General features: G+C 43.1%; 1 protein-coding gene across 1 annotated transcript in view; it reads right to left on the bottom strand.

Moving 5' to 3' along the window:
- Positions 1-6,479: 6,479 nt before the first annotated feature.
- The window catches only part of ngef (neuronal guanine nucleotide exchange factor), a gene marked incomplete at its 5' end in the record, with an annotated part of 65,423 nt that continues 58,905 nt past the window's right edge, over positions 6,480-12,997 (bottom strand). Inside the window, one exon of the mRNA XM_041205561.1 lies at positions 6,480-6,738. Within this exon, the coding sequence (XP_041061495.1) occupies positions 6,539-6,738 (200 nt within the window). The remainder of the gene's footprint in view (positions 6,739-12,997) is intronic.

Genomic DNA, 12,997 nt, shown 5'->3' with positions numbered 1-12,997 from the left:
TGGATAATGAAGCCATGAGCAGCACAATTACAGAACTGAAACAAGATCAGACTTCGCTGGAGGCAGACCTGGCCAACAGTAAAACCACAAAGAAAGACAAGAACAAATTTCTGCAGACAGAAAATGAAAAGACAGAAATTAGATCAGAAAATGTGAATCCAACACTGAAGCGCAAGGCACTCGAAGTAGAAGAAGCAGAGCTGAATGAAAAGATTCATAGGGAAACATTTTCCCCCCATTGGGGGGGTTGTGCGGGAGCGGGCGCAGGTGGGCGAGTTCCTGATTGGTGTCGCTAGTTGGGGCCATGCTGCCATTTTAGGTGGGCAGGCCAATTAAGGCCCGCCCAGCGTGACGTCCACTCAGAAGCGCTGAGCGCTCCCTGTGCCAGCGGGGGAGACTCCCTGAGCCAGGATTGCGCTCTTTCACGCATGCAAGCAGATCTCCCTGAGGCAAAGTTCTGCATCAGGGAGATCGTTGTTAATTTTAAAAATTTTTCAAAGGGTACCAAAAAATTTTCCTGCCATGTCCCCTCATGTGACACTGTCACGTGAGCTGGGACATGTCCATTACTTTTATTTAACAATATTCTGAAATGTTTAAATCCCTCATGAAACCTCATCCCGCCCATGGATGAGGTTTGATGCTTTTTCGGAAGGCTGCCTGGGCTCTTCGCCTGTCCGCCAATCTTAAGGTTGGACGGGCAGGTCCATTAATGATTTCAATTCCCTTTTTAATGGTCTTTTAATAGGTCGTTGACAGGTCGGCAGGGGCGCAGCGTCATTTTATTTGTCAGCGAGCGAGCCCCGCCCCTGCTCGCCCACCAGAAAAAGCTGCCCATAAGCTTGCAAAAGAATTTGAAAATAAAATGGCTGAACTTGTGAAACAAGTGGAAATGAATGTTCCACCACAGCAGACACCACGGAAAAAAGAAAATTTGAGTCCACGCTAGGAATGAACGCAGTACACATTCCCCTCGGAAGGAATGGGATGAACTCACAGTGTCCGGAAAAAGCAGGCGAAAAGTTAATCAAGGACCTCAAAAAAATGAATCAAATAGAGAAAGCCAAATACCAGAAACACAGAGCACTGTTGCCATTCCTGCAAATGTGACAGATCGCATTGTCGAAGAACTATCAAGCCTCTGAATTTGTAAAGTCAGAGACTTGAGGCGGGGGAGAAGACATAGCAAATAAAGATTGTACTGTTATACTCTGGTAGAAGGAGGAAACTTTTCCTTGGAGAAGAAAGGGGCAAGTGGTATGATGCTAAATGTGCCTGCGTGCCATTGTAATGTAAAGTGCTCAGCAGAGCAAGGGTTAATATGGGATTGGAGAATTGCGCCACCCACAGTATGATGTATAGAATCACATGGGAATAACTCAGTGAGAACAGTCTAGAGAGAACACTCTAGAAGCAGCACTATGCATGACAGTAGCCTGAGATCTATAAGTAGTTAAAGAATACCAATAAAGGGTTCACGTTTAAATATACAAGTATCAAGACCTTCTCATCAATGAGACATCACTGGCACCATATTACAACATGGTGATCAGTGGTGATATCACAATACTCCCTCCCCTCTAGCCTTTTGCATGAAGATCCTCACCCTCTCTCCCCAGCCCCTTGGCCTCACTTCCCCTACCTGCCATGAAATCCCTCACACTTACCTGGCTCTGGACTCTGGCACTTAGAATCTGGTCTTGTAGTCCCAGACCTGGCCACTGCTGCCACTGTTGCTGCTGGGACGATAGAACTGCCAACCAATCAGACTGACAGGCAGTTCTCTGAAGTAGGACTTCCGCCCAAGCGAGGTGCCAAAGTCCTCTTTCCAGCCAATTAACACTCCGATGAGTGTTTAATGGCTGCACGGCTGCTGTGAACGGCAGGGATTGGTTCCCCGCTGACCCTTCAGGTGGTGGGGTGGGAAAACTTGCCATCCGAAAATTCCTGCCCCAGGGTTTAGGGCCTTGGAACAGCCACCAATGGTGGAGTAAAAGAAAATAGAGCTACACAAGTGGCCAGAATTAAACAAATACAGATCCTGGAGGATTGAAAGGTGCAGGAGTTTAAAGAGATCGGAAGGGTGAGACCCTGGAGAGGTTTGAACACTAGGATAGAAATTTATATTCAACGCATTGCTGAACCCCAGAAGCCAATATAGATCAGTGACCACGGGGGTGATGGGTGAAATTTAGGATACAAGGAGGGGAATATTGGATGAGCTGAAATTTATGGAGGACCTAAGTGGGACGCCAACCAGGAGAGCATTTGAATAGTCAAATTTGGATGTGACAAAAGTGAGGATGAAGAATCCAGCATCAGATGAGTTGAGGGAGAGGTGGAGATGGATGATATAGTAGCGGCCTTGCTGATGGAGAGGATTTGGGATTGGAAGCTCAGCTCAGTGTTAAATAGGATGCCAAGGCTGTGAACAGTCTGGTTCAGCCTCAGACAATGGCCAGGAAGGGGAGGAAGTTAGTGGCTAGGGAGGAAGTAAATGGCTTCATTCTTCCCAATATTTAACTGGAGGAAATTTAACCTAATCTACTAGATGTAAGGCAAGCAGTGTGACAAATCAAAGGCAGTGGAGAAGTCGAGAGGTGTGGCGATGAGGTAAAACTAGACCTGAGTCTGAGAATCTGGAAACTTCATGCTCCATATATACCAGTTCATTACTAAGCCATTTAGGGAGTCTTCAACTCTGCTATTAAGCATAATGGCTGCTGTTGTAAGGCAATGTGGTGATTTCCTAATGTGTTACGTCACCAAACTTCTAATATCTTTGCTCCCTCACATGGCTACAGTATAAGCCTGAAAACGAAATAGGTAAACGTGTAAAATTTAGGAAAAAAATTTGCTAACCTTATCAAAAAAACTCACCTATTACATTTATCAATGTTTAAGATAAGTTTCCTCCGTACAGCCATTTGATTTTCTCAGGGGTCTCAGTTTTCCTTTATTCTTCATTCCTACATCTTGCATCCTTTGGCTTGGCCTTGGGTCCCAATACTTTTTAGGCCTCGGTGAATGGTTGACCTCAATACCCCTAGTCTCCTGCCCTCCTCCAGAGTTCAGGGCTCTGCAAGTGCACGCCGCTCATATCCATGCAGGATTTTCCTCCTCCTGGTGTGGTCATAGCCACCACCTGCTTTTGACAGTTCAGTTGTCCTACTTCTACCCCAGGGATTCCCATTCCTTCTAAGAGCTTCCAAATCCTACCCTTACCCTCCAGCTGAGATAATTAAATCCCTCCTTTCCAGTGTTCTCAGAGTTCCTGATTACTCCCAGACCCCACCTCCCCAAAGGTGACAGATCACAAAGCTTTCATTACTCAGGTAACCAAGCACCACTGAGAACTCCAAAATATCAGCCCCCTTAAGATCTCCCAGACCTTGCAAATACTCCAAAATCCCAGGTCCGTCACCGCCCAAGAATTTTAGTGTCCCTGAGTGTTCCCAGTGGCAGATTCACTGAAGCACTTCCAAGCTTAGGCCTCCCCAAGTGCTCTGAGATTCCAGACCTGTAATCGCTTATGTATCCCACCCTCCAGACAAGTGGTCACAAATCCCAGCACTGACTGCCCTCTCCTAAAAATTCTCAGACCTCAGTCTCCTAGGTATTCTCAGATTCTGAAATTGCTCTCTTACTGCAGTGCTCCAGGTCCATTTACGGTGTTCAAAGACTGCTGGCTTTCCCTTTCCAAGTATTTAATCCAGCATGTGACTACAGGTTTCCCATTCATTTTAAATTTTGAACAATTTGTTTAGCTTTATATTGGTGTGTTGCACTTACACTATGTGATGAAACTATAATTACTTTGTTCCAGATTAAAAATTAAAAAGTATACATTTTTATGTAAAACTGGATTTGGAAAGCATACTATTGGCTGATTTCCCTTCTAGAACTGCTGCTATTTTCCTGTCATACCACGAGATTGAGGGACACTGATGTATGATGTCAACATCCAGGCTAATAGTCCCAGTATCCTTTGCTTCTCAGGACCTCTCAGTATCTGATGGATCTTCTCTCAGTCACTGAAGGTGCTGAGAATCTGACAGCTTTCCAAATCTGTTTTAATTACCTCAACCAATGATCAAAACAATACATTTAAATGAACCTCTAAGACATTGGTGGTCGCTCTATAAATATTCACATCCTCAACATTCTTGCACCTCATTCTAGCTTTTGAAAATTAATGAGATGTAGTAGAATGTTTTCCAGCTCAATTGTACCATAAATATACTGCTCACTGGCAGTGTGACTTCATTCACATTAAGCTCATGATCCAACATATCAACTGCAGGTTACCAGTGAAGCATAATAAGGTCCCACAGCAACCGTGGATCAAATAAATACACACAATTGCATACCTGATAGACAAAAAACCACAGAAACCACACTGGATTCCATTATAATGTGATTTTAATTGTTCTCTTTATAAGATTACAGAAATTCCCCGTTGGAACACATGGTGGATGACACTCTTCACAAATTGCTGAAACCATTTTACAATACAAAACATTAACTTTTGTTCTTTTAGTCAGCATTCTTTGATATGCTTCATGAATATTTAATAGCTGCTTGATGACTAATTCATAATCACAATATTTATATATGTAAATTTTTCTTAATTCAGAATCCCCTGGTCGGCTGCACATTTAAACTCTCTCAAGCTCTGCCAGTGTTGGCACTATATAAAGTCCACATTTGTAAGACAGAACGTTGATGGATGGATAATCTTCTATGTGCTCAGGCCATTAGTTAAGCCCAGTGGAAAATCTGCCCTAAATATTTATAACACTACCATGCAGTTGATAAATTTGACACAATTAAGAGCTAAAGTACATCTCCAACCTAAGTTACTGCGAGCAAAATTCTGATGACACAGTTAATGCTGTAAAGATTTTAAATCCTGAATAAATCTTCAACTTATTGACAAATTTATCTAACTATCCCTTTTTCTTAATGTACTGTTCCACTGATACCATGGGTCAAATAAAAACAATTTTCATCCTGCCAAACAGTTGTCTCGAAAAGTAAAAGCAAACCAACTGTCAGCAAATTTAAGGATCAGATTCAGGAGTTTGAATTTCTGTACATTAGATGTAATGGGTGAATGGGGTTTGGGATGGGTTAAGATAGGGCAGCAGAGTTTTGGATGAACTCAAGATTTTTGTTTTGGAATAGTTGAGCCTGGAGATAAAGGCATGAATGAGGGTTTCAACAACAGATGGGTTGAGGCAAGGTGGAGGCAGGACATGTTATAGCGGTGGAATTAGGCAGTCTTTACATCCTAGAGAGGATGTAAGGTCAGTTTCGATCAAAGAGGGAACCCAAGGTTGCGAACAGTCTGGTTTAGCCTGATACAATGCTCAGGGAAGGGGAATCAGTGGTGAGGGATCAGAAACTGTAGTATGGGCTGAATACAATGCTTTTCCTCTTCCTTGAAGTGTATAACTTCATTGTAACTAAGCGACCCATATAATGGTTTGATAGAAAACCCCCAATGCTCATCAGCTGAGGTGGGTCATTATTTCAAATTACAGATTAATAAAAGGAGATCTTTAATATCAATTTCCTTCATCATTCACCTTTAAAAGCTTATTATCAGAGTTTTCTAGCAACTGGATTTATTCTAAATCCAACTGAATAATCTCCATTATTTTGTAGATAGAGTATGGTTCCTATATGATCCTATACTCATTTTAGATATTTCCCTACATTATCAGATTTCATTCTTCATGTAGTAGTTGGTTGTCTTTCATGTTTTCTTATAACCAAGAAATGGTTCATTGCGCAAAGCAAATAGTGCCTTGGTTTGTATTTAGGAGGTAACAAACCAAATAATAATCCCTGGGGCTAAGATTAGGAACTAAACTACTGCTGGTTCAATTCCACAGATCTGGACATTTTTTATATAGATTCCCTACTTTGGAATCTTTTGGTCAAATACGTAATAAAAATAATTTACCAGATAGGTCAAATTGTGTGGGCTTGTACAAGAAACCTGCAGCACTGGTGCAGAAGACCCTACTGCATCTTCACAGGTGACCTATACCATTTATACAGAGACTTAACAGCATTTAGCTTATATATAGAGTGTAATTCTTCATGGATTCTTCAAGGCAGAGACTCTATTTGTAGCTTTTCATTTTATAATTCATCCTCTGAACTCTTTTGATTCAAACATTATACAAGTATAGCAGGATTTATCCTGATTCAAGTATACTTTTTATCTACATAGCTGCCAATATGTTTTAGTTGGAATTAACTTTTGTTTAGTTAAAAAAAAAGTCTGAGTAATCTCCCTCCAATGTATTTAGTGGCTGCATTCTGCAGATGGAAAACATTCACTTCAGTCATGCTTTTACTGTACCGATGAAATAACTTTTAAAAATGTAGCATTCTGTGAATTAAATAAAAACTGTTGACAATCTGCAGTTTTCTGGTAAAATTTCACTGTTAACACTGCCATGCAGAATGATGAAAGTTTCGCAATCTGTCAAAAGTGCAAGCAGGACAAAATAATAAGATTCTATCACCGCTGATGGATCACATTTCTGTTGGTAAATTTTCTTCCTTCCTTATTCTTACTTCCATGGCATTCCTCGGCCTTATAGATTCGGTAACATTCTTTTCTGTTCTGAGCTCGGAGTTGTGGGTTTTTGATTTCTTCAACCATTAGACAGGGAAACCAACCTTTCTCCCCATCGTGCAAACGATCTCCTAATATCCAGCCTGAAAGACAGTGTCAAGTTACGCTTACTAATTAAACTCTACTCTCCCAACGTATCAACTCCTAATAAGTTGCACACTTTTCAAAAACATTTTAATTGGGTTTTTTTTTGAAAGATGACATTTTAATTAACATGTTTCTTTTTGAAGTAAGAGATATTACTCCAGGACAATACTGCCTTTTTCACTTTTGGTATCAGTTGTCACCATCAATGATTTATAGGCCACTTGAAGCAAGGATAGATTAAGAACTAATGTCTTTTGGTTGCACCTTATTTGAATAAAATTTGACATGTCGTAAATTTAAAAAACAAGTAACCTTCTATTACTGATGGAGGAAGAAATTTTAGCAAGTGTGTATACGCACAGGTACCCAACAACATTTCAGGACCTATATGTTGAACCACTCTGTCCTATAAAACCATAAAGCCATAAGACATAGGAGCAGAAATTAGGCCAATCAGGCCATCGAGTCTGCTTCACCATTCAATCATGGCTGATAAGTTTCTCAACCCCATTCTCCCGCCTTCCCCCCGTAACCTTTGATCACCTTACCAATCAAGAACCTAGCTAAAAACAAAAAAACTGCGGATGCTGGAAATCCAAAACAAAAACAGAATTACCTGGAAAAACTCAGCAGGTCTGGCAGCATCGGCGGAGAAGAAAAGAGTTGACGTTTCGAGTCCTCATGACCCTTCGACAGAACTTGCAAGTTCTGTCGAAGGGTCATGAGGACTCGAAACGTCAACTCAAGTACCTGGCTATCTTGGTCCTAAATACACTCAATGACCTCGCCTCCACAGCCTTCTGTGGCAATGAGTTCCATAGATTCACCACCCTCTGGCTAAAGAAGTTTCTCCTCATCTCTGTTCTAAAAGGTCTTCCCTTTACTTGGAGGTTGTGTCCTCGGGTCCTAGTCTCTCCTACTAATGGAAACATCTTCCCCACGTCCTCTCTATCCAGGCCTTTCAGTATTCTGTAAGTTTCAATCAGATCCCCCCTCATCCTTCTAAACTCCATCGAGTATAGACCCAGAGTCCTCAAACATTCCACATATGTTAAGCCTTTCATTCCTGGAATCATTCTCATGAACCTCCTCTGGACCCTCTCCAGGGCCAGAACATCCTTCCTGAGATACAGGGCCCAAAATTGCTCACAATATTCTAAATGTGGTCTGACCCGAGCTTTATAAAGCCTCAGCAGCACATCCCTGCTTTTATATTCTAGTCCTCTCGAAATAAATTACAACATTGTATTTGCCTTCCTAACTACCGACTCAACCTGCAAGTTAACCTTAAGAGAATCCTGGACTAGGACTCCCAAGTCCCTTTGCACTCCAGATTTCTGAATTCTCTCCCCATTTAGAAAATAGTCTATGCCTCTCTTCTTCCTACCAAAGTGCATGACTTCACACTTCCCCACGTTGTATTCCATCTGCCACTTCTTTGCCCATTCTCCTAACCTGTCCAAATCCTTCTGCAGCCTCCCCGCCTCCTCAATACTACCTGTCCCTCCACCTATTTTTGTATCATCTGCAAACTTAGCCAGAATGCCCTCACTTCCTTCATCTAGATCATTAACGTATAAAGTGAAAAGTCGTGGTCCTAACACTGACCCCTGCGGAACTCCACTAGTCACCGGTCGCCATCCTGAGAAGGACCCCCTTATCCCCACTCTCTGCCTCCTGCCAGACAGCTAATCTTCTATCTATGCTAGTACCTTGCCTCTAACGCCATGGGCTCTTATCTTACTGAGCAGCCTCCTGTGCGACACCTTGTCAAAGGCCTTCTGGAAGTCCAAGTAGATAACATGCATTGGCTCTCCTTTGTCTAACCTACTCGTTACCTCCTCAAAGAATTCTAACAGGTTTGTCAGGTATGACCTCCCCTTGATGAAACCACGCTGACTTTGCCCTATTTTACCATGCACTTCCGAGTATTCTGAAATCTCATCCTTAATAATGGACTCTAAAATCTTACCAATGACCGAGGTCAGGCTAATTGGCCTGTAATTTTCTGTCTTTTGCCTCACTCCCTTCTTAAACAGGGGTGTTACGTTAGCGATTTTCCAGTCCTCTGGGACCCTCCCTGACTCCAGTGATTCCTGAAAGATCACCACTAACGCCTCCACTATCTCTTCAGCTATCTCCTTCAGAACTCTAGGGTGTAATCCATCTGGTCCAGGTGATTTATCCACCTTCAGACCTTTCAGTTTTCCTAGCACCTTCTCCTTGGTAATGGCCACCATACTCACCTCCGCCCCCCCAACTCTCTTGAACTTTGGGGATGTTACTCGTGTCTTCCACCGTGAAGACTGTTGCAAAGTACCTATTCAGTTCCTCCACCACTACTATTTCTCCAGCGTCATTTTCCAGCGGCCCAATGTCCACTTTTGTCTCTTTCTTACCCTTTATATATCTAAAAAACTCTTGCAATCTTCTTTTATATTATGGCTAGTTTACCCTCATATTTAATCTTCTGCCTCCTTATTTCTTTTTTAGTTGTCCTCTGTTGGTCATTGTAGGCTTCCCAATCCCCGGTTTCCCATTGCTCTTCACCACATTGTATGCTTTCTCTTTAACTTTTATGCTGTCCCTGACTTCCCTTGTCAGCCAAGGTTGCCTCGTCCTCCCTTTAGTATGCTTCTTCTTCCTAGGGATGAATTTTTGCTGGGTCTCCCAAATTACTCCCAGAAACTCCTGCCATTGCTTTTCCACTGTCTTTCCTGCTAGGCTCATCTCCCAGTCAATTCCGGCCAGCTCTCCTTCATGCCTCTGTAGTTGCCTTTATTCAACTGTAATACCGTTACATCTGATTCCAGCTTTTTCCTCTCAAATTGCAGGGTAAATTCTATCATATAATGGTCACTTCCTGCTAAGGGTTCCTTCACCTTAAGCTCCCTTATCAAATCTGCCTCATTACACATCACTAAATCTAGAATTGCCTGTTCCGAAGTGGACTCCACTACAAGCTGCTCCAAAAAGCCATCTCGTAGAAATTCCACAAATTCCTTTTCTTGGGATCCACTACCGACCTGATTTTCCCAGTCTACCTGCATATTGAAATCCCCCATGATCACAGTAACCTTGCATTTCTTACACGCCTTTTCTATCTCCTGGTGTATCTTGTGCCCCACATCCTGACTACTGTTCGGAGGCCTGTACATAACTCCCATTATGGTTTTTTTACCTTTGCGGTTCCTCAACTCTACCCACACAGATTCTACATCACCTGACCCTACATCATTTCTTGCTATCGATTTAATTTCATTTCTTACTAACAAAGCAACCCCACCCTCTCTGCCAACTTCGATAGGATGTATATCCTTGGATATTTAGTTCCCAGTCCTGATCCCCTTGCAGCCATGTCTCCGTGATGCCCACCACATCATACCTGCCAATTCCAATCTGCGCCACAAGCTCATTTACCTTATTTCGTATAGTGCATGCATTCAGATACAATACCTTCAGTCCTGTATTTCCCATCCCCTTTCTCATTGTCGTCCCTTTATCTGATGTGCTTGAAGTTAGATTCCTAGCCCTTTCCAAACACTCTGTCCTATTTTGTGTTCTGGGGACTTTAATGGCCTCTCCTGGGCTCTCCTTGCTTTTCAGTTTTCTCATAATTTTCCATGAAGTTGAATCCACCCCCCCCCACATGCTAACCTGCTGCTTTGTTTCCCATTAGTCATACTTCTTGGAGTTTTACCCTTCCCTCCCCTCTCACTTTCTAGTTTAAAGTCCTGTTGACCACCCTATTTATTCTTTTCGCTAGAACATTGGTTCCAGATTGGTTCAGGTGGAGACCGTCCAATGGTACAGATCCCTCCTGTTCCAATACTGATGCCAGTACCCCACGAAATGGAACCCCTCTTTCCCACACCACTCCTTTAGCCACATATTTACTTCCCTTATTCTCACGTCCCAATGCCAATTTGCACGTGGCTCGGGTAGTAATCCGGAGATTATAACCCTTGAGGACCTGTTCTTTAATTTAGTTCCTAGTTCCTGATAATCCCCAAACAGGTCCTCTTTCCTAGTCTTACCTATTCCTCTAGTGCCCCAGCTGTTAATGATTTAATCATTGAAGATAATAGTAATAAGTGAAAACATTTCAAATTTACATATACTGAGAAACACCTTGGGCCCAATACACTGTAATATATAAACTATTTGAACTTGAATTAGCATAGGATAGATTCTCAATCCCCTCCATACCTGATTCATAGACAGATTGCACCATGTCAACTGTTGACCCTTTCCTGGGGACACATGCTTATTTTCCAATTCTCATCCCTACTTCATACAGGCATTCTTCTTCCTCTCCTCCCTCAGATTAACCTGAAATTTGTCTCTGTTTCCAAACTAGCTCAACATTACACTCTTCCTGCATCCCACTTTTCAAACTGGCACTCTTTCCTCCCTCACTTTACACTACCTATGACTGCCCTTCCCACCCTACCATGTTTAACTGATATTCTTCACCCAAATTTATAGTGGTAGCCTTCCCCCACCCCCCAGAAACCAGTTCAAGCTGGCACTTTCCTTTATGCCATGCCACTCTCCCTCCTCCTCCTCCACCACAACATGTTGCGTCAACACCACTCCTCTTCTGCCCGAGTATCACTCCTGCTTCCGCCCATTGTTCTCTCTTCATTACTCACAAGCTTCTCCACTTTATTGCTCTCCATTCCTCCCTTCATTTTCATCAACTCCTCCCTAACAGTGATTCCATACTATAGGTGGGAAATGCCACATTTGCAACAATTCCCCCTTTTATTATGCAAGGGCAAGAATTACTTCCATCATTGTTAGAAGCAGTGTTGAGCAATTGGGAGTCTACTCTCCAGTGATTTTCATCAAACACAGATGCGCAGACCAAACTTTCAAAATACTCACTGTGAACATGGAACAAATAGGATGTATGTTTTTTTTTTAACTTGCATTGCAAAATGGGGAGAACTTTGGATCTAAGAATGCTGCAGACTCAACCTGACCTGAATTCAAGCTAAGACTTCATAAGCTATATTATTATATTTCTCATTATTAAAATGTCTTTTGGTTGTTTCCTATTTTCAGGACTTTCCAACCTAATTTATTTAGTTGCCATGACACCTTTCCCTGTTGAAATTAACTAATCCAGGATTGGGCAGTCATGGAACAAACCAATGCCAGAATGATGACCTGAAATAGGTATCAGGCCCCTCAATTACCTGTGCGATTTTTTTAATGCCTGCCTCAGACTTGCGTGAAGGATACTGCCTTCTTTCCTTAGCCAATCTGGTGTGTGGCACACTTCCAGTTGGAAATTTGCGCAGGTCTCCTGCCCAACATTTTGGGACCTAAGGAGGTCACATAGTGGCTGAAAAACAGGTGCCACATGGTCCAATTTGACGCTCCATGTGTAGGAGGGATTTCTAATGATCTGTTTTTTATTTTTTGGGCCATAGGTATTCCTATGGGATTTCCTCTTTCCATTGTTACTGACAGGGAGATAAGGAAAACAAGGAGTGCCGCTAAGTAACACCGACTGGGAGCAGGCCTACTCCTTTCCGCCTTTACCCTCATTACCTCCACAATATTGCCCAATTCTGCCCTGCCTCAGCTCATCTGCTGCTGCCTTTATTACCACAAGGCTGGACTATTCTAATGCGCTCCTGGTCAGCCTTCATGTTTCACCTTCCATAAACTTGATGTCATCCAAAAATCTGCTGCCCATATCCTAACTCTCACAAAATCCTGTTCACCCATCACCCCCCACTGTGTTCATCCATCACCCCCCCGTGTTCACCCATCACCCCCTGTATTCATCCATCACCCCGTGTTCACCCATTACTCCCCATGTTCACCACTACCCCGTGTTAATCCATCACCCCCTGTGTTCACCCATTACCCCTGTGTTCACTCATTACCCCTCCGTGTTAATCCATCACCACCTGTGTTCACCCATCACCCCCGTGTTCATCCATCACCCCCTGTGTTCACCCATTACCCCCCCCGTGTTCATCCATCACCCCCCCGTGCTCACCCATTACCCCCCCATGTTCATCCATCACCCCCCCGTGCTCACCCATCAACCCCGTGCTCACCCATCAACCCCGTGTTCATCCATCACCCCCGTGTTCATCCATCACCCCCCCCATGCTCATTCATCACTCCCATGTTAACCCATCACCCCCATGTTCACCCATCACCTCCCCATGTTCACCCATCACCCCCCCCACCATGTTCACCCATCAACCCCGTGTTCATCCATCACCCCCG

The sequence above is a fragment of the Carcharodon carcharias genome, chromosome 2 (genome assembly GCF_017639515.1).
Source record: "Carcharodon carcharias isolate sCarCar2 chromosome 2, sCarCar2.pri, whole genome shotgun sequence".
Classification (NCBI taxonomy): domain Eukaryota; kingdom Metazoa; phylum Chordata; class Chondrichthyes; order Lamniformes; family Lamnidae; genus Carcharodon; species Carcharodon carcharias.
The sequence above is the reverse complement of the archived record's forward strand: the minus strand, read 5'-3'. Positions and strand labels throughout refer to the sequence as shown.